At 41.6% G+C, this 22,643-nt stretch overlaps 1 protein-coding gene across 5 annotated transcripts in view; it reads left to right on the top strand.

The window, feature by feature from the left end:
• The window catches only part of DNM3 (dynamin 3), a 165,515-nt gene that overhangs the window by 133,021 nt on the left and 9,851 nt on the right, over window positions 1–22,643 (top strand). For all 5 annotated transcript variants that reach the window (XM_065743845.1, XM_065743828.1, XM_065743855.1 and 2 more), the window contains 3 exons: window positions 7,985–8,149; window positions 12,550–12,776; window positions 13,529–13,765. In XM_065743845.1, coding sequence (XP_065599917.1) covers window positions 7,985–8,149; window positions 12,550–12,776; window positions 13,529–13,765 — 629 coding nt within the window. The remainder of the gene's footprint in view (window positions 1–7,984; window positions 8,150–12,549; window positions 12,777–13,528; window positions 13,766–22,643) is intronic.

Raw genomic sequence — 22,643 nt, 5'->3', positions numbered from 1 at the left:
CCCTTTCCTTCCTCCCTCCCTCCCCCTCTGCTGTCAGCCTGGCTGAGGAAAAGTCAAATAACGTACGACTGTGTTCCTTGGCATCACAACTGCAATTTCCCTTTAGGGGCTTCAAACTTGAGAATGAGAGGTTTTAAATCTTGCTGATTCGTGCTATTCCAGCAAGCATATGTGTGAGGAGAAAGAACAATACCAGTTCAAAACAGAAATCGCAAGTGAGAAATCATTGCTGCTAACTCAGGTGTTGCAGAGGCCAGTGGAAAAATCAGACACTAAGAAAAGTAGGAAATTGCTTTGTTTAGAGCTGGGAAGGTTAATGAGAATGAATTAGAAAGTGCTCTCTGTGTATTCAGCCCCCAAGGATTTGAGCAAAGTTAGAGGAATTTATTTACTGATTATCCAGACTATACAACTGGCAATAAGATTAAGTGAGGAATTTTGGAACATGCTGACATTTCTTATTTGCATCATTTACTATGGAGATCATTTGTCGGTACTGCACCGAGTTTGTGGTGAAGCAGGGCTTAGTCTGGCCCAGCAGAGACAGCTCTGGTACTTCTCATGACTCGGGGGACACTGGGGTGAAAACAGTTCAACATCCTCTTTTGCTTGTCAGAGAGGAAACACCGATTTTGTCTAGGTGGTTATCAGTGGGGAGTTTCAGAATATTTTCCTAGACATCATCAATTATGGAAAAAAGTGCAGTTCTAGGTGACACATTGCATTAGATCAGCTAAAAATGAAAGGCGAGGCTGTAATTTATAGAGTCCCTGCATTGGACACTGTACAGAGCTCCTCCACTGCGAGGCCTCCCCCAGGTCCTTCTCTCTCAGGGTGCAAGGAGTACGCATTCTGCTCTTCTCCTCTCTGTAACCAGATTCATTTAAACCAGCCTGGAGAGTTGGAAGAAATGAAGGAGGAACATAGAATAGGAACTCGGCACATGATCTAGGAATAAAACTGATTTTGTTGGGTTTTTTCTCTCTTCTACCTCTACAATGACCACGTTTGTGAAAATGCTTTTCACACCTCTCCTATACACGTAGGCACAAGAAGTCATAAGCTATGTTTTAAACACATAATTTTGGGCAACATATTTTTCAAGATCTGCCCTTGCCAGTGCACCATCCATCCACACACTGCATGCTTAACGTGCCTTTTTTTCTAACCCCATGAGGTATGACAGTTCCTCATCCCTGGTGGAATCCTCCAGCCAAAGCTGATGCACTGTTGCTGGAACAAGGAAAGCTTTGTTAGTCACCTTCTGTTGCATGGATACTGCTAAGCAAAATTCCTCAGTATCAATCTTTTCTGCCAGTGTTTTGGAGAACAGTCTTTTACAAACGGTTTTGGTAAGGAGGAAGATAACAAAGATGAATGGCAGGGTGTAATTTCAGTCTTCATGAGGACTCTTAGAACTTCTTTGATCCACACTGTGCCATCTTCCCTGGCAGAAACTGCAAGACTTCTGTTTGTTTCCGCTTTCAGGGGACCTATGTACCACCACCAGTAGCCCTAATCCTCATGTCTGTCTGATGCCTGCACCCATTGATTACCTTTTCCTTCAGCAACCTCTCTTGTTTCTGTTCTCTTTACAAATAATGTCTGCTGCTGCTTTAGGCCATTGTCTGTGTGCATTTGTTTCACGTACCATGCTGCATCTACCACTCTTCTGAGCTGCACTTGGAGTCTTTATCGTGATTTGAATTCCTGGGTTACTCACCACTATTCCTGACTTCACAAGATCCACAGCCCTTCTTCTGCACTAAAATAATGGCAAATGCTACATCGATGATATCTCCCATCTAGATTTTTTTTTTTCTAATATGCTCCTATAAATATGAGGCACTTCCAGTGTTGTTATGACAAGGAAATTCTTTGACTGAAAAGTTTGCAAATTCCGAAGTAGTATTTGTTTTATAAACAAAGGTGCTGTTTTCCTTATGCCAGCCCCTTTCTGCTTTTGCTTGTCCAGCAGCCTGTTCTGAAAGGCATGAGGCAGCTGTTGGCCCAGAGTCAAAACTTGCAGTGCAGGAAGGGTTATGTAAAAGTTCTTTGTGTTTAGAGATGTACACAGCAGCAAATGGTGAAATTGGAGCACAGATTCTTTGAGGGGAGATTACTATTCGTGGTGATGTTAGAGCAAATAGTAGAGTCGAAGATATTGCTGTTGTTTTCTCATATTGTCAGAAACTTCCTTATTTGTTGTAGTGTTGCCAGCTTGTAATTTCATGCTGCTTTGCAACCAGTATCACCCAATGGATGGAAGGGCTGCAAGAGGCTGTCCAGCTCTTTCCCCTGCCTCGAAGCAGGATCTCTGCTCCTGTTTCCTCCAGTCGCTCTTAAAATGCACCACAAATTTCTGATACTGTAATAACCAGACTTGGATATATAATTCTTGTACTGATTTCATAACAGCAAGACATTGTTGACTAATATTCTGTTTATATTCCACTGCAGATGCAGTTCCCTTTCTGCGGAAGAGCTACTTAAGTGGCCATTCTCATGCTGTGTGTTTATAACTGATTTATTCCTAAGTCAAATATTTTCTATTCATAATGGGATTCATTTAGGTTTTAAACTGTTTCTCTAGGTCATTGTGAATTCTGGTCCTGTCATCTAACAGATTCACATTCCCTCTGGTTTCTTCTCATCTGTAAGCGTAATAGGCATAGGCTGTAACCCACCATTCTGAGCATTAAAGCATTAATAACCACAATAACTAACACGTCCCATACGAGGTCCCCTTTATGAAGATCTTCAGTTTGACAGCGAGCCACTGACAGCTTTTCTCTGGAAATGTGCATCCAAACCAGTAATTGCAAAGGGAGCACACTTCCTTTATTGAAAACATCATTTGAGATGGTGTCAGAAAGCTTTGCTGGAGTCTGAAAATACGTGGCATCTGACTTCATATCCATAAGATCCAAATCACTGCTCTGAGAGGAAATTGGACTGAGTTGATGTGATTACTTGACATCCTCGTTGGTTGTTACTTGTCTCTTTTTGTCGAGTACTTTGTTTCAGAGTCTTTCCAGGAGTAGACCTGCCTTAATCCCCTGCCTCTTGTTTTCAAAGTCTAGAAGAACTTCCTTCAGCTGCACTAAGCTGAAAAATGGCAGAAGTTTACAAAACTACCCTAAAGGCTTGCAAGCTAGAAGACAAAAGTTACTCAGAATGTGTCGGAGTTCTGGTAATACATCATTCCTTCCAGTCTCACAGTTTCAAATCAGACTCTTGATTGAAGGAGGCAGGGGGAGAGCCTAGTGCAGATTTTGAACGTTTGAGATCATTAAAGTTATGTAAATATCTGGGGACCAGTATGTGGATTCAGCAGAAGGTTTTAACTCATGCTCTGTGCTATACAATGTCTGCAACCATAAAGAAGAATCCAAGTAGACGATTGGTTAAACTAACCCAGATAGTTAAATGCTTCCAAATCAGACGGAGCTAGGCTGTGTCGATCTTCTGCATGAGCCTGAAGTGAGTCAGAGCAGGTATAAGGGAAACCTGGATCGTAAGCTGTGTGCAGAGCAGTGCGAGTCTGCAAATGAAAGCATCATCACTGAGAGGGGCAGCCTGTGGGTGGCTCAGTAGGGGCAGCAGCTATTTGCAGTCAGGAGATGCTGAAAGCATGAAGAGAGTGGCAGACCCCCTCTCTGAGGGGAAAGGACAGCTTCCAAGCTACCCAGGAAATGTTCTTTTTCTGCTGCTTGCTTTGTTGTACATACACAACAGCAATGTATTGTCATTTACTTGTGGTTCCTCCCAGTAAGAAAACCTCCCTGCGTGAAGCTGTCTTGTGGTTTCAGAAGTCCTCTGGCAAAAGACACACCATGTACAGCTGAGGGCATGTTAGCTAAATTACATGTACAGCAACATACTGCAACGAAGAGAGAATATCAAGAATCAGACTTAAGAGAAAGCAGGGGGCTTGAGGACAAATGCAACTCTCTGAGTGGTGGGGCATTAAAGAAAAATCCTGCTTGGGCAGGAGATGAGAGCAGATTATGTGTTAGGCAGCTGTGAATTCAAACATAAATATGAACTGCAGGGAATAACTCATTTTCAGGTTGTTGTTGTCGTTATGAACTTGGATCTGTAAATGAAAGATATGAAACTCGTTTTTAAGTGATTGGCTTCTCACAGCAGCCATGGTTTTATTTTGTAGCATGCTGAGTACTGCTTTGCTGCTGCTTGGCTTTTACCCTTTCATCAGTCACCTTCCAGCCTGCTTCCCCTCAGTCATTTTTAATTGAATGCCTTTTTGATTACACAGAATTGGTTGATAAACTGTTCTAATGAAAATGCTAGACAAATGCTCCTTCTTGGAACTGACATCAGGAATGTTATACAAGACACTCTTAAATATGCTGGCAGCTGCCCTGAACGTAATGAAATCATGGAAATTAGAAATATTGCTCTCTGTGTGGCCAGCTCAGGACTGTTTTCAGTGTATAACCCCACTTTACTGTGAATTTCAAAAGGAGTTACTTCTCTTGGATATTTCTTGAGACACTCTTCAACAGCCTTATTATTCTCCCAGTCAGAAAAGTTATCCTGTTGTTCTGAGGTACTATTCCTTTCTTTGGATTGCATATAATTACTCGTGCCTCCCTTCCTTTGCACCACATTAAATCTTTCCTTTTGCACTGAAGGGTTTACAGTCTGCAGAAGACTGAGAACTTTTCTGGTCAAAATGCATCTGTAGGCTGAAATCCTTTTCCCACTGCAGCTAGCAGTAAAATTGCCACATGCTTAAGGGGTTTGAATTTCACATGCAGATTTTAGTTATCTCTCATGTGACACTCTTCTGTACTAAAAGCATATTAGGATTAATCAGAGTGGTTGTAATACAGTAGCAATGCTGTGTACTTGGTGTTTCAGTAGAAGCTTTTCCTGCGAGGATAGTAAGGCAGCTTATGAAAGGTGAGACCTGCTGCAGAACTGAAGGAAGAGAGATTATTTCCATTGTTTCAGGTATAGAGAACTTAGAAGGGAAGGACTGTCCCTTTACTCTCTGTGGCAATGTGTCCTATATGTAAATGAAAGCACCATCCTGGCTTCCACGTTGCCTCCTTCTGTTGTTTTTTTTCCCAACTATTTCTTATATCTAGCTTTGTGTATTTTCATCTGATATTCAATTCCACTTTCCACAGGCAAATCTCATTTTCATTTTACCTGATTTTTAGTTCTCATTTACTCCATAGTTTCTTTGTTGTAGGCAAGTGGCTGCAGTCGTCTAGGTTTTACTTGAGGATGTTCTGTTCCTGACAACAATTCTTAGCAGTATTAGGAGTTAACTGAACAAAACCAGCCCAGGGTCATACGCTGGCACCTAATGCTTTGCCATTGGGATAAGCAAGTTGTGGCTCAGGATGAGGAGCACTGAAAGGGGGTGGTGGCTGCACAGCCTCTTGGGAATAGAGGCACAGAAATCTGTTACCAGGCTTCTTCCTTTTCTGCTCAGCACACTGATATCTCTTGGCCTCCATTCTAGCTTCTGCCAGCGTACTGTGCCATGTGTACAAAGCACTGCTGTTACTCAGAGACTTGAAAACGCCTTTTCACAATGCAGAGTGGCCGAGAGAAGTCTGGAACTGGAGGTAGAGTCATTGTGATGCTCAGGCAGAAAACCAGCCATTCTGCAAGAACGGGATGAAGATGGAATGGGGTGCATCTTGTTATGGCAGCCAGCATTAACAGGCAGCCTCATTCTCAAGTGCTGCTTTTGGCACAGAGAAAAGCCTGATGACTTTTGTAGGCGTACTACAGTAACAGGGAAATGTGCTAGAAGCAAACATCTCTGTTGTGTGTGCTTGCATCAAGGTGCTTGCTGGCATGAAAAGCCTTCAGTTGGGATGGCAGAGTGGTAGGAGTGCTGCGGTCACAGGCTTTTGTAATAAATTATTGTGAACTCGTGAAAGATTGATCTTTTTTAGTTTTTAGAGGAAATAATTCAACAACATGAAGTCAGCTCTACTACAGTTTCAAACAAGACGTGGACTCCTGAAGTATTACCTACTTCCTGTAAATATCACCTGTGAGCCTGTATATAAAGGTTAAATGTTTGCAGACGTATTACTCTTTGCCTTTAAGATCAGAGACAAATTACTATCTTTACTTTACATTCTCTTGATGAGGATAATGATAAACATCTGTCACTTTGCTGCTTAGCCTGCTAAGAATCTTACTGCAATCTGTAATTTAAACAGAGAGAAAGGAAAAAGAAAGTAAGAAAACCAGCAGCAGCAGAAGTAAGAATACATGGTCAAACTGTGTACACAATGAAGTACTCAAAGTCAGGTTCAGAGGAGTTGGAAAAGGGACATTTTCTGCCCACAATTACTTGCCTAAAATCTGTGGGTATAGGTAGATATACAATTTTCCATTTATTTCATATGTTACAAGAAAAATGAAGGTAGTTTCACTTCAGATGTGGAGACCAAGGAAAATATTCTGTGGGCGATATGACACTGCAGCATATGAAGTGTATGAAGAAAATGAAGAAGTTTTATAGGGCAGTGTTTCTACTGGTGTTAAAAAACTAAAAGAGCTCTCCCAGTGTCTTCCACAGTCCCATGATTTTTAGGGAACACTGCTGGTTGTTTTTAAGGTCCTCAGATTAGCTTTCTTTTCAGTAATTCACCCATAAATACGAATAATCTGAACGGCTGAAGCTGTTTTATATGTATATATCGTTATATATAACTATATACATTATATAAGCTGTTATTTTGCAAATACTTTGTCTTCTTTTCAAATGGCATGCTGGAACTTATTTCTGAACAAAATTACAGTGTGACAAATAACAACTGTCGCAATCTCATTTAGAGCAGATTAATTAAGCCATTATTTATAAGAACTCAAAGTGATCTACTAGCTACTGCTGCCTGAGCATTAGCACATCAAGCTAGGAATTTCTTTGTGGCTCAGCAAGAACAGCTTTTTCTGCAAGGAGAGGCCTCCCTGGTGCCTTTGCTTATCCAGCTCTGATGGGCTTTTGCTAACAGGTTGGCTGCCAAGTCCAACTGATCGAGGAATCTGTAAAGTACTGGTGATGTGCAAATTTTGGCTCAGTGCTATGTTGTCAATGGAGTTGTAGTAATTTCTGGCTGGTATATAATTAGTTTTTATTAGTAGCTTATTAATTAATTACTCTTTCCTCATGCTATCCACTGAACAGGTTTAGATTTTAGTTCATGCTATTGTGGCTTAAGCACTCTCTGTCTTAATTTTCATGGAGAAGTATTATGTGCCAGAGTTTGTGGAAAGGACATTGCCTTTCTACTTTGCAGGTTGAAATTCCATTCTTCTGGTGTCTTCAAGCCTCAGAAAGCAGTTTGATTTTTGCTAAAGAGATACAGTTATTTGACATTTAAGTTCTCTTGGATTTGCACAGGCCAGACTAAAGCAATGTGCACACCTTCTACTTCCAGTTAAAGTTCCTGGTATTTTCTTTAATTAGGTCACCTATTACATACAAAGAAGTTTTTTTCTATCCAGTGGAAAAGAGATCTCTAATATATAAACGAGCTTCCATTATGAGCATTGGAACCAAAAATGTTTTTGCTGTTATCCTTCATAAATCCTTTGTTTAGATAGGTGCTATTCACATCTAACATGTCTGAGGCTGAAATGCAGCATTTGTCACAGTTGAGTCAGCCTTGGGTAAAGAGGAAGTTTTTCCCCCATAGTAGGGTAAAATTCAATATCCAGAGTTACAGCACTGCTTGTCTGCGTGAGTCAGTCTGTCTGGATCTGGATGGTAAAAGATCTGACATTAAATAGTGCAGCCAGTGATCTGAGATAATTTCGTGGGGTTTCATTTACCTTCACACGTCGTCATCCGAAAACCTCCAGACGTTCTTTGTATGAGTTGTGTTACTGGATTGCTACAGCGTAAGTCCTTTTTTTATTTTCTCCCTAGTATATTTCCAGTTTGCTGTAAAAGACTTGATTTTTCCTTTCTTCTTCCATGCAGACTGAAAATGATGAGAATGGCCAAGCGGACAATTTTTCAATGGACCCCCAGTTGGAGAGACAGGTGGAGACCATTCGAAATCTGGTGGACTCCTACATGTCCATTATCAACAAATGTATCCGAGATTTGATACCGAAAACAATCATGCACCTTATGATCAATAATGTAAGTAACAGCCACGGTTCTGAATTATTTTAACATCTGTCAAATCTCTTGCACTTGTACAAATATACCTCTTGAATAGAGCAGCAATAACAGTACAAAGTGAAGAACAGGATCCCATGAATGTCACGCTCCAAAACAAAATACTCCATTCTTCTTTAGTAGCACAAAGTCCTGCAGCCTTCTGAAAGTCTGGCACAGTGCTCTGACTGCTAATTCCAGCATGCTGAAGATTGAATTCATTTACGTCTTAATCAGAGTATGCTGTTATTTAAAGGTAAATCAGGGATCCTTTTTTTTCTGTCCTGTTTTTGATACAGCAGGAAAAAGGGGGCTGGGAGCTCCATCTAGGCAGACTGTGAGAGGAGCAGAGCAGCGCTTCCTTGATTTTCAGTCAATAGTCCTTCATCATAGTTTCTTAAAGCAGATCTTATTTTATTTGGGTTTCTTCATGTTTTCTGATTACCATTTTCAAGGAATAAATCTAGAAGCCTCAATCACTGTTGTTTAGATAAGCAGATGTGGTTGTTTGATTTATCGTGTGTGTCTTTCTTAGATCTGAAGATTATTTGGTTAAAGAAATGGCTTTGAGATATCATTGTTTATCCACTGTGCTAGAATCTCAGCCTTTCCTTTTTGGCAGAGTACTGAATGGATTTTGTTGAACTGAGCTCGCTATTAGAGCCATTTCTGCAGTAAGAATTAATGTGGAGTGCACAGTTCCTGTTAGTTACGGGTTGTACCTTTGCTGTGGTCTGTAAGGCCATCAAACCAATCAGATTGATTGGTACAAATACAAATGTGTTGTAACACGAATCTGGTTAGAAAGGATCATCTACTTTTGACTTGAAGCCACCTCTATTTTTGCTCGGACGGATTTCGTTCGCCCTGTTGAATTTGTGTTTCACCCAGGAGTTAGTTGGTTGGACAGGAAATGTCAGTGGCGGTTCCAGGGACATAGAATACGAGTAGAATTTTTGCAGGAGGGCAAGAGATACTCTGTCAAATTCTTTTGTGTTTAGGGGGGTCAGACTCCAAATTGTGTTCCAGTTAAGGGTGAGTTTTTGCAGAAGAGCGGGGAACAATGGTGCTGCCTATTTTTTTCCTCCACCTGAAATCAGACGTGGTCTAGAATTTATAAGGTGAGCGTATTCCCTCTGCTCCTTCCAGATCATAGCTAGCAACTTGGTTCTTCCACTTTGCACAACTTCAGTGCCTTTTAAAAGAGCTGTTTTTCAGCTCTCATTTCATGAACTGCGGAGTTGGTGAGCAGCTCCTTTTGAAAGTTTACATTAAATTTTCTGCCACTCACCTCCTCATATGGAATAGCTTAAGGGTCTCTGAAGTGCCTGCTTTACTCAGAAGATTTTGTACTTGCAGTCTCACCAACTGTTACACTGGTAAAAGTCTGCCATGCTGGCTGACAGTGGCACATAGAAACAGCATACTTACCACATCATCCACCCTTCAGTTGACCTCCTAGTCCATAGCTGTGTTTGGACTTGCTAGTGAACTGACAACTACACCTCAGTCCCAGCATTTAAATTCATGGCAAAGAGTCTAAACTTTTTAGAAGACTTTTTAGAAGAACAAGACTAAAAACTTTAATGCACTTTTTTTTTTTCTCTCTGTGCAGCATAGACAGTAAATGCCATATTAAATATAATAACTAAAACAGGAATTATTCAAAAACTACAGCTATTAAAAAGAGAAGGAAATGCTTGAATTGAGATTGCTAAACCAGGTCAAAAAGTTGTTCAAAGACCTGGAAAGTAGTGGAGCTGTGAGAGAAGGTGGGTCCCATTAAGTAGTGCGTATGCTCCCTGGAGTCTTCAAGAGTACAACCTATCCACTAGGAGTTAAGTGAAAATGTCTTCCCCTCCTCTTACCGATCATATTCTGTACTTTCTGTTGCCTTCAAAAGTCTGGAAACAGATTGATCCCAAGGAATTTGTTTCCATGACAATTGTTACCTCCCAAGTTCTCCTAGAGCTTCCCTTCCACTTTGTGGGCCTGTAAATGAGCACTTTTACTTCAGGGGAAGTATCAAATTCAAACTCAGCATACAGAAAATAATTAGATGCTGTCCCTAAGCATGTTTGGAGGCCTAAACCTAGATTGTTGTGTTCCAAATGCATCCCTTACTCTTCCCTTAGGGTGGACGTTGATTACCTTAAAAGAGAATACATTTACCACACAGAATTGCATTGAGTTACCATTAGAAATTCAAACATGCACAAACAAAACACGTGTTTCAGAATGTCCAGCGTTAGTTCACGATGCCTAGGTATCACAGATTATTCAAGAGGGGTGGTCTTGGAGCAGATAATGTATGCTCCATAGCCACTGCTGATGTTAATCTCAGCTGAGTAGAAAAACTCAAGTACTTGTTACTATCAGCCTTAAGGAATTAATTGTCCGAGGCTTTTCCGCTGCTTGTAGTCTGCCCTCTGATAAATCAGAGTTCTTTGCAAGCCCATCTCACCCCATTTTGGAGGGACAGCACAGGCTTTGCAGTATGGGTGTTCTGGATGCTGGCTATGGTTCAGCTTTGACTGTGAGTCTGAAGTCTGTAAGCGAAAACATTCTAAAACACTGTGGTAAATGCTTCTGTTTTCTAAATGAGTAAAGGTTCCTATGTGTCACTTTCTCTTCCTTTTCCAAGCCAGAAAAAGTGGCTATTTAGGAAGACCTTCCTCTATCTAGTGAAAGAAGGAGGTTAATTCAAGAACCATTCCTAATACAGTAGTCTTCCCTTTCAGAAGGGTTCGAGGAGTTTCTTGAGTTTGTGCTAGCAGCAGGCAGGGATCTCACGATAATCATCACAGGATTTTTTTATTTTTTTTCAAACAGATACTTGTGGTTTAACAATGCTTTTACAACCAGCTCTGGCCTTAATCTAATTTTAGGACTTCCTTTTTTTGAAGTGTTGCCATTAAAATGCTCATTTCATCAAGTATAATGTGATGCTGTTTCACTGTGATATCTGTTTTTAATGGGAAAACTTTGGCAATCATGAGGAAAGTAGTGTACTCTGGCTCTTGATCAGTACCATCTACTGGAAAACAGCATGAGACTCATGGAAAATTTTTGCAGGCTCTGCTAAGACTTTGAGCATCTCCTGTCATACATGAATGGGAAATGACAGCCAGTATGGGTTTGTTTCCCTGTGGGATCTGTCCTGACCTTCTGTTCCTATGCCTGTGCAATTTGCACAGCTCGACTGCCCTTGCTGACCTCATATGAATGCAAACATTGCCTCCTCATACATAGACTCCTCAGGACTTATATCAGTGACAAACATAGACTCCTCAGGACTTATATCAGTGCAGCTGACTAGCACAAGCCCATGTGCAAATGGAGCTCAAGTTTATGTAATCAGAATCTCAGGGATATATTATTAGTAGTAGTATCTTCAGCTCAAAAAAAAATCTTTAGAGAGCAAAACAATAAGAAATAGATCAGAACAGCAACAAAAGGCTCTAATACAAAGGTTTAGTAGGTCAGCAGTTGGTCTATTTACCAGAGTCTTATTTAATCAGAACACCTCTAGTTTTTTTGTCTTTCTTAATGCAGCCCAGGTTTCCATAACCGGGCGAGGCATAGCAGGAAATCAATTTGTTGAAATAGATTACTTGGAGACTTCTTCCTTCAGCTTGAACATGTGTGGGTGGGATATTTAGAATCTGGCAAAGTTGCTGGAGATGAAGGGCATTGTCTATGGCAAGGTACATCACTGCTAAAAGAATAATTGAGGGAGCTGCTGTAAAGTCATATATTTCCCATTCTCAAGGGAATTTAGTATCTGATGTTTTTACTAATGGCAGCCATTTACCTCTGGGTAAGCCATTTAGAATCACACCAGAATGCCAGCTAACACTGAGAAGCCCTGGAAATGAATTGTAAACGTAAGTGTCACCTTAGAGACAAAGAGCAGCATTAATTCCAACCATATCTGATGTTTCCAAGACAGAAAAAAGCCCGCTGTTCATTGTGGAGGGACTGTGCAAAACCGTCTTATTCTCAGACGTGAACAGTAATCTCAGAATGTGGATTTGTAAACGCTTTAAACCCATCTGCATGCAGACAGCTGCTAAAATGTCCAGTGCATCCTTTTCCAGCTGCTCTGCCCAGCTGTATGCCAGCCCTTCCTTGGGTCTCAGCTCACCCCCAGGCTGCTGCACCATCAGATCATTCTGAGTTCAGCATTTTTGAGTCCCTCATTTGATCTAATCGAAAGCTGCATGACCAAGAATTGATGTAAACGAAGCAGCAGGAAAAACAGATTCCATTTAGATAGGTCTGTCACCTGGTTCTGTGGGTCACCCACTATACTCGTTCAGTACTCTATTTTCAAGTTTTATCATTGTTGATTTGTGCATTTGTTTTATCCAATGAAACAGGTAAAAGAATTTATCAACGCTGAGCTCCTGGCTCACTTGTATTCTTCTGAGGACCAAAATACTCTAATGGAGGAATCAGCTGAGCAGGCGCAGAGGCGAGATGAAATGCTCCGCATGTACCAAGCTCTAAAGGAAGCCCTGGCAATCATTGGTGATATTAGCACTAGCACTGTGTCAACCCCTGCACCACCTCCTGTGGATGACTCTTGGCTTCAGCAGGCCCGCAGGTAAGGTTCTTCGTTTGCTTTGCAGTGAAATTTAGGACAGACAGACATCATTAGTATCAGCAGTTCTCTCCTTGCCTGTGTTTTTTGGGCAGGAACTTCTTAGTGACGCTTGTGAGGGAAATCAGAAAATCTGGGTATTATTTAGATGCTATTCTGAGCTGCTTCAAGTACATTAAGATAAAGAACATGCAGATTTCTTTTCTTGCATGCTGCCTAGAATATCTGATACAAGATAGACTTTAAACACCCATGAGCTCTTTCTAGTAAAGCCATCAGCCTTTTTCTCAGCATCCTATATTCTCTTCAAGCCTGGCTTGGAGAAAAAGCTGGTTTCACTTCTGCCACCAAACAGTGTTTTGATTTCCGTAGGAATTTAACACTTCCCTTTATTGCAGAAGTCCCACCTATGTCTGCAAACTAACCCAACTGTGTATCCACAAGGCTTTTTCTTGCAAGCTGTTGTTAAACTTCAGTACTTCAGGCTGCACGTCCTAGCAAATGCTTTTCACACAACACTGTTAGAGTTCTAGTATTTTAACCCATTACATTTTGGCTCTTGGTATTTCTGTTTCTTCTATCTCATGCTGTCTATGAGACATGCTGTCTATGAGAGTGGTATGCATTAGATATAAATGTAGATCTGAAACTGTCAGCAAAGGGGATGCAAAGCAAAAAAAGGAAGCTTGTATTTATTTTTTTAAACAAAATATTCCTGCGATATCAAACAACTTCAGTCTCTGGTATTTCACTAGATCACCTCCTCCAAGTCCCTCAACTCAGAGGAGACCGACATTAAATAATCCCCCAACCAGACCTTTATCTGGCCGAGGACCTGCTCCTGCAATCCCATCTCCAGGCCCTCTGTCAGGGGCTCCCCCGGTCCCGTTCCGCCCAGGACCATTGCCACCATTTCCAAGTGGTGCTGAAGCCCATGGAGGACCTCCCCAAGTTCCTTCTCGGCCGACGCGGGCTCCTCCCAGTGTCCCAAGGTAAGGTGTCTAAGTTTCCTGGTGGTGGGCATGGTTCTCTTCCCGTAGCATAACAGACAGATGTGCACAACCCAGGAAAGTCAAGCACTGTTGTTGAGAAAGTCCTGCAACGAAGCACAACTGTGTATTCCCTGCAGAGAGTCAAAGGTGTAATAAGGATCTGATTTGTAGCACAAATGAGACTTTTTTGAAATGTTAGAATGCAAAGAGCATTTTCCTGTCAGTCAGCTCGAAGAAACTAGATTGTATTACATGAAAACCCCCCGTCCTGGTTACGTGGTATCGTGAACAGAGACAAGTCCTCTAGACCTCCACCAGGGCATGAGCAGTGGTGCAACAGATAGCTCGCTTTGACCATACTGAGTGCTCACCAAGGGAAATAACAGCTCTTCGGGGAGAGAACGAGAGCAAGGCCTTGTAGAACCAGCAGAACAAACTGATAGGAGCCTGATTTTTATTCCACAAGGCAAATAATTTACAGCCAGTTGAAAACGGTTTGCAGCTGCCTAACAGCGTAGGTCACACAGCACAACTTGTTTAGTTAAGGAACAGGATTTTAATGATCACATTGTTTCCTTTCCTTCTGACAACTTTGCCTTTATCAGTATTTTTAAAAGTAGCTTTTCATATTTTATAATTTTGTGTGGCATTAACCACGTTTTTTTTTAATATAAGTTATATGAAAAACTTGTCCTTAATATTTATTTTCACTATGACATAATACACTTAATCACTCATATATGAAAGGCTGTAACTCCAAGAGCTTCAGTAACTTCCCAAATTACGAGAGGCATGGGCACATTAGGCAATGCTGGAACAAAGGGCTTTCTCCAATTTTAATAAATTAACTGTTATATTAGGCTTAGTCACAGTTTGGAGAAAAGAAAACAAAAAAAGCTAGTTAAACAGAAACAAAAAGAAAATGTGTACATTTTCAATTTTAGAAATAGTAATGGAAAATAAAACCGTAATCTGCCTTTGGAGAAAAAATACTAAATGCTTTCTTTTAAGTAAGTGAGATCTGTTGTAGCTGTCAGCAACTTAAATGTGAGGCCCAGTTTTTCTAACTTAATAATTTTTATATTATATTAGGTGAAGATGCATACCACACTGTTGGAGGGTGATTGCTAGTTCAGAAGTAGCTTTCCAGCTGAGCACATTTATGTCATTATCAACGTTACCATATGAAAATTAAATCGGTTAAAGAAGGTATATCAAATGAACGAAGCATTTTTTATCTATTTCCTACAAAAAGGGAGGTGCACTGCCTAATGGTGAAGGTCATTCTTAAATCTTAGTGGATACTCCATAGCTTGCAGCAGGGAGAAACACCCCTTCTGGGTACTAAGCTTCACGCTGAAAAGCAGGAAGCCCAGGTGGGGTTCCCCACTGGGAGAGCTTGAAGGGCACTGGCAAGAGCGTTTCCACTGTGCCATCAGTGGATAGACAGCGTATCAGACGTAGACAGGAGGTCCAGCATTTCATCAGTTGTACTACTGGAAAGAACCATAGCTCTCCAGCTCTCTCACCTTGGCTTGAGAACAGCATGTGTCCTTTGTCCTGCCTGGCTGTGATTGTGCATGAGCATTGCTTTCCTGAGGTGGCTTGCCAAGAGCATGTCTGATGATAATCTTTTTGATGCCGAAGTGATAGGTGGGATGGAGACCAGAAAGGAATTTCCAAGCTCACAAAGACACTTGGGTAAGCAGCCTGCGAACAACTCAATTCATGACAGCCACTGGTGGCAGGCGAAGCAGGGCCTGATGAAGGAGGTCAGTGCTTTTCAAATGCTGTAGCTGGATGTATAATTGAATGTACGAGTGCCTGACATTTTTGTGGGGAAAAAAAATATCTGCAATACACATCTTCTGGACTGGATCCTAGTCCTCCTTTTCTTTTTTTTTTTTTTTTTTAAGAGCTCTGAAAGCCTCAGATATAAAAATCTCAGATGCAGAGGAATGCAGGCAGGGTTTGCCATTCTGCTGAAACTTCAGGTTTCTCCTGCTGACTAAACTCCGGGAGAGGAAATCCCAGGGAAGGGGCTGCAGGGGAAATCACCTGAGGGGGACAGTGTGGCAGGCTCCTGCGTCTCTTAAAAGTCCTTTTGAGCCCTGGAATTTCTGCTACGCTTGGTCTGGTTTCAATAACAGCCTTTTGCAGGATCATAGGAAATTGACTCAGAAAATGGGTCAGAGATATTAAGAGGAAAAAAAAAATGGTTTTGAGGAAGAGTTCTTGAGGAAACTTCAGCTCTCTCCGTGACTTGTTGTTGAGCCGAGGTCCTGTGCTCTGACTGCACTACTACTGTTTTTTGCCATGATTCCTCCAAGTGCTGGGATCTGTCACATCTAGAGAATAGGTTAGCTCCATGAAAAGAAAGCTGCATTTTTAATCTTCATCCAGCTTTCCTTAGGAGCTTTTCGGTTGCAGCTCCATCACTGTCACATGGATTGAAAATCCTGACATGCAAAGAAACATAAGCATTCTGTTTTCTTGTGTTCTGCCTTAAGATAAGAAGGTCATTTCCAGGGGCAGGATTTGCACCGTCCTGTTCCAATGAGGGGCTGAACACACATTTTGTTTGGAGAATTTGCTACTTTATAGTGAGATATTGCCCATGCCATAAAAAAAATATAATAAAACCACACTTCCCTCCCGCCTCCCCCTTCCCCTCCAGCTTTTATTAGCATTTAATCAAAGGAATTGTACAGAAACTGTGAGCTTTCTGCATTTTCTCACTATTCTTTGCATACTGTACAGGGAAAGGAAAGCGGTTAGGGGAGCAGGAAATAATTTTCTTCCTTGCTTTGCTCTGATTCTAAAGCTGTTTTGGGTTATGTGCTCTGAATATTTCTGTAAGGAAACAGAAACTATTTGCATGATACATGCCTCTTTTAATTAATCCCACTTGAGGTGGGTGGATCTCTCCCAGCAAAGCCTGTGAGTAAAGGCCCCTGGCTTTGTTAAGGGCTTGTTGCCAAAGCATATATGATTTGTGAAATATTCTCTGCTGCCAGAATTTAGATTATTGCCTCTCTCTCTTAAAAGGCTGCAGTAGTATTTTGAAAGAAAATGCAGCTGTGCTCCCACTTTGGTAGGACTGCTTGAAGCAGGCACCAGAGCCTCTTTAGCTTACCATGATGTGTGCTTGCCTGCCTGTTTGGGAAGCCTGATCTTGATCAATTTTAGTTCTACTGTGGGATGCTTTGATTTATGACTTCTAAATGCCCTAAATGGGAATCTGAGCTTTGCCACAGGGAGAACAATTGAATTGGAAATGTTTTCCTCCTGGCAGTGTCAGTGGGGGTGGGAGGGTGCTCCCCTTTCCTCTCTGTCTCCTGCTCCTTCATGAAGGCGTTCCCAACAAAGAACTGAAGATTAAGACGCACACTGCCATTAAAACCCCACTTGATGTGGACCTGGTTAAACAGAGGTCTTGAAGACCTTGAGTGTCCATGCAAACAGGCACCTGTGTCTTGTGCTCAGGGGCTGCTGGTGCACAGCCCCTGGGGTTGAGGATAATCTTTAACATGTGAGACAAGCGGCAGAGAGAGATTTCATGTCATGCTGTTCAGCAGTGGTCCTGTAATCTCCCTGCCACATCTTTCAGCTGCCTTCCTACAATTTACTTCAGTGCACAGCCAACCAGCAAAGATGCTATCACGCATCTATGTTTTATTGTTTCTCCAAGGCTAATTATGTGACCTGTTGTGTCTGTCACTAATCTGCATTGTTAGCCATCACTATGTATTTCTGCCAGTGCAGCACTAAAAAAAAGAAAGTGCTTGTACTTGATAGTAATTACAGAGAATAGCAGACAAAGCCAGAAGCACTGCAGAAAGCATCACTGCCTGACATTTCCTGGTTTGCAGGCTCAGTACTCAGCTCTTTGGCTGCCAAACATCAACTCTTAAGTCAGTTTTCTGTGACGGATTTTATGAATTAGTGTTCTTTCAGAAGATTGAATGTTAACATCTAACACTGTGTGTTGAATGATAAGAGGATCCCCTGCAAAAATTGCACAAGAATCCTCTTATTCAAGTCTGTTGTAATGCATAAGCATATAAGGCCAGAAGGGTTATCCTGCGTTAGTATCTGGGCATCTTCCTCTTGCAGCTCTAAAAGCTTACTGCTGTTTTTAATAGAATATAAATAATAATCAAATAGCCATTGGTTCTGACGCTTACAGAGGGATGAATAGGTGCTAACTTTAAAGTAACTGCATGCTGAGGTGGAAGATCTTGGTCTGAATACCTGTGTAGAAGAGTACAGCTTTGTTCTACAGTAGTATCTGTTTGTCCTCTCTGAATGTACCTTCAGTGACGAGGATTCAGAAGACATAACTGGTAATTAGGAATGTTTCTTGCAAGCAAAGGGACAAAACTGTTATCTGGAGGGATTTCTGAATTTAAAGGGAAAATCGAAGTCAAGGCCTAACTGCTTCCGTTCTGCATTTCATGTCTGTGGTCAAAAGAATATTACAGCTACACGGGTGATGCAAAGCCAGAGCCCATCACAGGAGGGAATTCTGCTCTTCCACAGTCAACTCTGTTTCCAACTCTGCCTGTCCAAGGAGCCCCAAATCACAAGACTTATGAGAATATCAATATTCTTTCTGGGATTTCTGCCCTATGAGAAGACAGCCCTGTGCAATTTGTTACCAGTCTAATTTACAGTCCTTGATGAAAGGCACATCCAGGAATACACTCCTTTTGCTGCTGGCTGCTTTCAGCTGGAGATTATATTTCCCCATATCTGTTAGAAAGTAGCTCTGCATTTTCCCCCCTCCTCCACTGTCTCCTTTATCGCTGTTTTGTTTCCCCCTTTTTCTGCACGTCCCTTGCTGTCCCTTTCTTGACCATCCTGTATACTTCTTCTTCCACCTTCCCCCCTCCCTTGGTTTCCTGCCTAGAGCATTTGTCTCCCTTCCCCACATATCCCCTCCTTTCCTTCTCACTGTCTTTTGTTGGTTTCTTTCCAACTTATCCTTTCCCTGGCACCTTAGTAAATCTGTCTCCTGCTCCTTGTATTTCTGTCTTCTTCTAAAGCTTTTCATCCCATTTTCAAACCATAAAAAGCAATATCTGGCAACCTCTTCTAACAGCAGCTTGGTGTTAGTGGCCGTGACAACCACTAGAAACTCTAGCTATGCTATTTACAGTAGCCATGCCATGAAGTAAAAACAGTTGAGGAATATGGTCACCTGGCAGCTTCAGTCTTAATAGAATCAATGAAAGGAGTAATGTTTTGAATGAGGATAAATACTGGAGGGATCGGCCAGAAAGCAGGTTGCAGCAGCTCTTAAAAACACGTGAAATATCACAGTGTGATATAACAACTCCTATGGTTTCATTATAATTCTTCAGTACTGTTCTTGGGAGAAATTTGGAGCAGAATTGGACAGAACAGATTCTTCAGCAGCCTGCACTTAACACCGACACAGAGGCAGGAGTGTCCCTGAGTTTGCTCCAGGAGCTGCAGCGATTGCTCACCCGTGAGAGGACAGCTGTCTTCTAGACTAGCTATAGCATTTTGCTCACCTCCTTCCTCCTTGTGCTCCTCCTCCAGATGGCTGCCCTGAAGACCAGCTAAAACGAAATTCAAGGGATGGCAGACATTGCAGCCTAGGTACTACATCAGCTGCCACCGAATCTCACTTCCATCAGCATCTCCCTTGGTCTGCCAAAGGCTCTCCCCTTTGCACATTCATAGGTTCATAGGTTCATAAGGTTGGAAAGGACCTACAAGATCATCTAGTCAGCGGTGTAGGAATTGTTGTATGTGCTATGGATGGCAATTCACTATGACAGCTGAACGAATGTTTGAGGAGTTACTTGTTTTATGTGGGTTTTAGGTTCGATCTACTTTTTGTAACTCAGGTAGTTTTGATCATCTTTGGTATTGTTCCTGAGCTTCTTGCTCCTGCCTGTCCTAGAACTTATTCGACAAGAATTGTTTTTGAAATGAGGCAAATTAGGAGGGATCCATTTCAGGTGGGACTGTTGTGACCTACTTTTACAAATCTAAGTGGATCAGGCTGAAACGGCTCTTCATTACTCTTGGTGTAGACCAGGCTCACGTGATGGAGCAGGGTGATTAAAATTATGCAGGAGGGAGGTAGAAAAATAAGTAACCTAAAGAGAGTTCTAAGGTGTCATTCTGGGATAAAGATGATGATGTGAGTGCAGTCCCCAGGCGAATACAGCTGAAATCAGCTTTGGGATTGTCAGCTGGTGAACTGCATGAATGAGTAATTTATTCAGTTAGGTGTTTGTTTTCAGTAAACGTTTTTTGCTTGTTTGCTTTTTGTTTTTGCCTCCTTAGCCATTTCTCTATCAATATACTATTAGTGAAAGGAAATGTTTTTTTATTTTTAGCATCTCTCAACTTGACAAAGGAAAGTAGAGTCAAACAATAGCAAATGCTGTTTGCCAGAAATACAGACAGGAATCCAAAGATGTGCTTTGGTCCCAGTTATTTATTCAGTCTCATAAAAAGAGTACTTTAACAACATGAAGGTTATATAGGATTAAAGCGAGGCTGTTTAACAGGAAATTTTTGGCTGTATTTGAAAGAGTGGATTGAATTGTAGTACATTCCTAGCCTTCCTTATGCTGCAAGAGAAAATGTATGACGTACATTTAAAAAGAAAGCAATGATGACTTGAACTTCCTGAACCTGCATTTTGAAAGGCTCTCCTTGAAACTCTCCTGTGCCTGCAAACTGTATTGGATCATTAGTGAAAAACAGGACACTCAGTGGCTGCATTAACAAGGCTGACATGGATAACGTGAGTTGTTGTCATCATGGGCAAGAAGAGGTTCTAGTCCAGCTGGAGGTAATAGCCAGGATGTTTGCTCCCTTTCTTGCCTTAAGGTAAGTGAAGAGGAGACGGACAAATTGGGAAAGGAAGATTAGAGGTGAGTAGGAAGAAAGAACAGAGTGAGCAGAAGTAGCTATGGCCTTCAAAGACATCGTACAGATTTATACTGACATGGAACAGTACAGCTGAACACAGACCAGTACACAAGACTTGAGCTACTACCTAAAGATCAGATGTTCCTCCTCCAGATTTTGTGACCCTTCTGTTCTCATCATCTACTGCAGAGGGACAAAGGAAGAGCAGCATGCAGAATTTATCACTCAGAACTCCTAAATCTCTCTTCTTCCACGTGGATCTTCCTCACCATCCTAACCTTGGATTTCCAAAGGGTTGGGACAGACCTCCTCTAATCTTTAGCATGCTTGCTTACTCGACATGTTCCCTGCTGAAGGGCAAATAAGAACACACTGTTTAGAATAATAAGTCTTTTCTGGTTGCTCCATTGAGTTATTATTTTTTTTGTTTATTCAAGCTGTTTTTTTTCCATATGACACGTTAATTCCCTAAAATGACTAATTCCAAAATACAGCATGCTCTCAAACATACAAACAAATTCGTGTCTGTGATAGATGTTTATTTATGATGGTCATATGGAAAACCCAGTTTGATTTGCAAAGAAATTAATCTAGTGGAGCATCACATTTTGACCTCTTTGCCTCTGGAAGGAATGTCCATATTATGTAAAACCACACGCTTTGGAACCACAGTAATCTTAATGCTTTGGATCAGTGTTAGCATTTGCATTAATGGAGACTTATACTGCTGCTCTATGATGTCTAGCAGAAGGACGCATCCTTCCCATTTGCTATTTTTTTTTTTCTCTTTCAATGAAGAGAAACAGGCATCTGATAAAAACTCTTCATCTAACTACTTCAACTTATTTACACTAAACACAAAAATTCTACTGGCAGAGTATTGTTTGGGTCATCTTTAATAGTGAGGTTCAGCTGTGCAAGTGTCAGCAGTACGGTCACAGCATGCTCTCTATGCGTTTGTGAAGCCTGGTACATACATGTTCCATTGGAGGGCTGTTCAGAACTGGCAGTCACCTCCAATAGCATGCTGTGCATCTCAGTGCCTCCATTCCTGACTGGCCCTCCAACAGGAATCCTCTGCGTGTGCTTACTAGAAACGCTCCGTGTTTGACAAAATAACAGTTTTCAGTACAGGAACAAATGAGAGAAACTTCCCATCTCTTGGGCCGTTACGTTGAGGTAAAGGACCACCACACACAGGTGTTCCCCACTACTTTTTCCTTTCATCACCACTGAGGGCTGTTTCTCATTTCTCCCATAACATCTCTTACCAGTTTTTGTCCGTGGTTCCTGCTGAACCACCCTTCCTGTCATCCTTTTTCTGCTTTTCCTATTCCTGAGACCTGTCACTGGTGTTAGGTTGCTTTCCTCTTCACGATTTTCCCACTTCTACTCACAATCCTTCCTTCTGTGCTGATGTTCTGGTGACTGTAGAGCAGCCATGCTGTGTCTGCTATAAGCCAGGAAGAGTTTTAAGCAGAGACATTAGACTAGCTGGTCAGAGCTGCAAACCATGTCTTGCCTCTATTCTTTGGCCATTGGGGCTACACAGAATCACAGGATTATAGGAGCTGGAAGGGACCTCCAGAGCTCATCTAGTCCAACCTTCTGCACTCTCACTTCTGGCTTGGATTTTCTGCCAAATACAGAAACTGGTGAAGGTCAAGAGGGAACATATAAAGACAGACTGATAGGAGAACTGGGAAAAGCAGGGCCTAGGTTGTGTGGGTCTTTCAGAGAAAGTCTTACAGGAGTCAGATGAGACAAGTCACTACTACTCATCCAAGGACAAGCCTAGGAAATGGGCTTCCTGTATCTCTGAACAATCACACCAATGAGAACTGATATTTATTTCTCACCTGAAATAAGCCACTATCCTGTTCTGGAATGCCTCACATCCAGATTTTTGTTGTCACCTGAATTAAAATTTGCCTGCAGTCTGATCTAGAGCCATTCAGAG

This window comes from Cyrtonyx montezumae, unplaced genomic scaffold (genome assembly GCF_038088225.1).
Source record: "Cyrtonyx montezumae isolate F1298 unplaced genomic scaffold, pur_monq_1.0 scaffold_1, whole genome shotgun sequence".
NCBI classification, from domain to species: domain Eukaryota; kingdom Metazoa; phylum Chordata; class Aves; order Galliformes; family Odontophoridae; genus Cyrtonyx; species Cyrtonyx montezumae.
The sequence above is the reverse complement of the archived record's forward strand: the minus strand, read 5'-3'. Positions and strand labels throughout refer to the sequence as shown.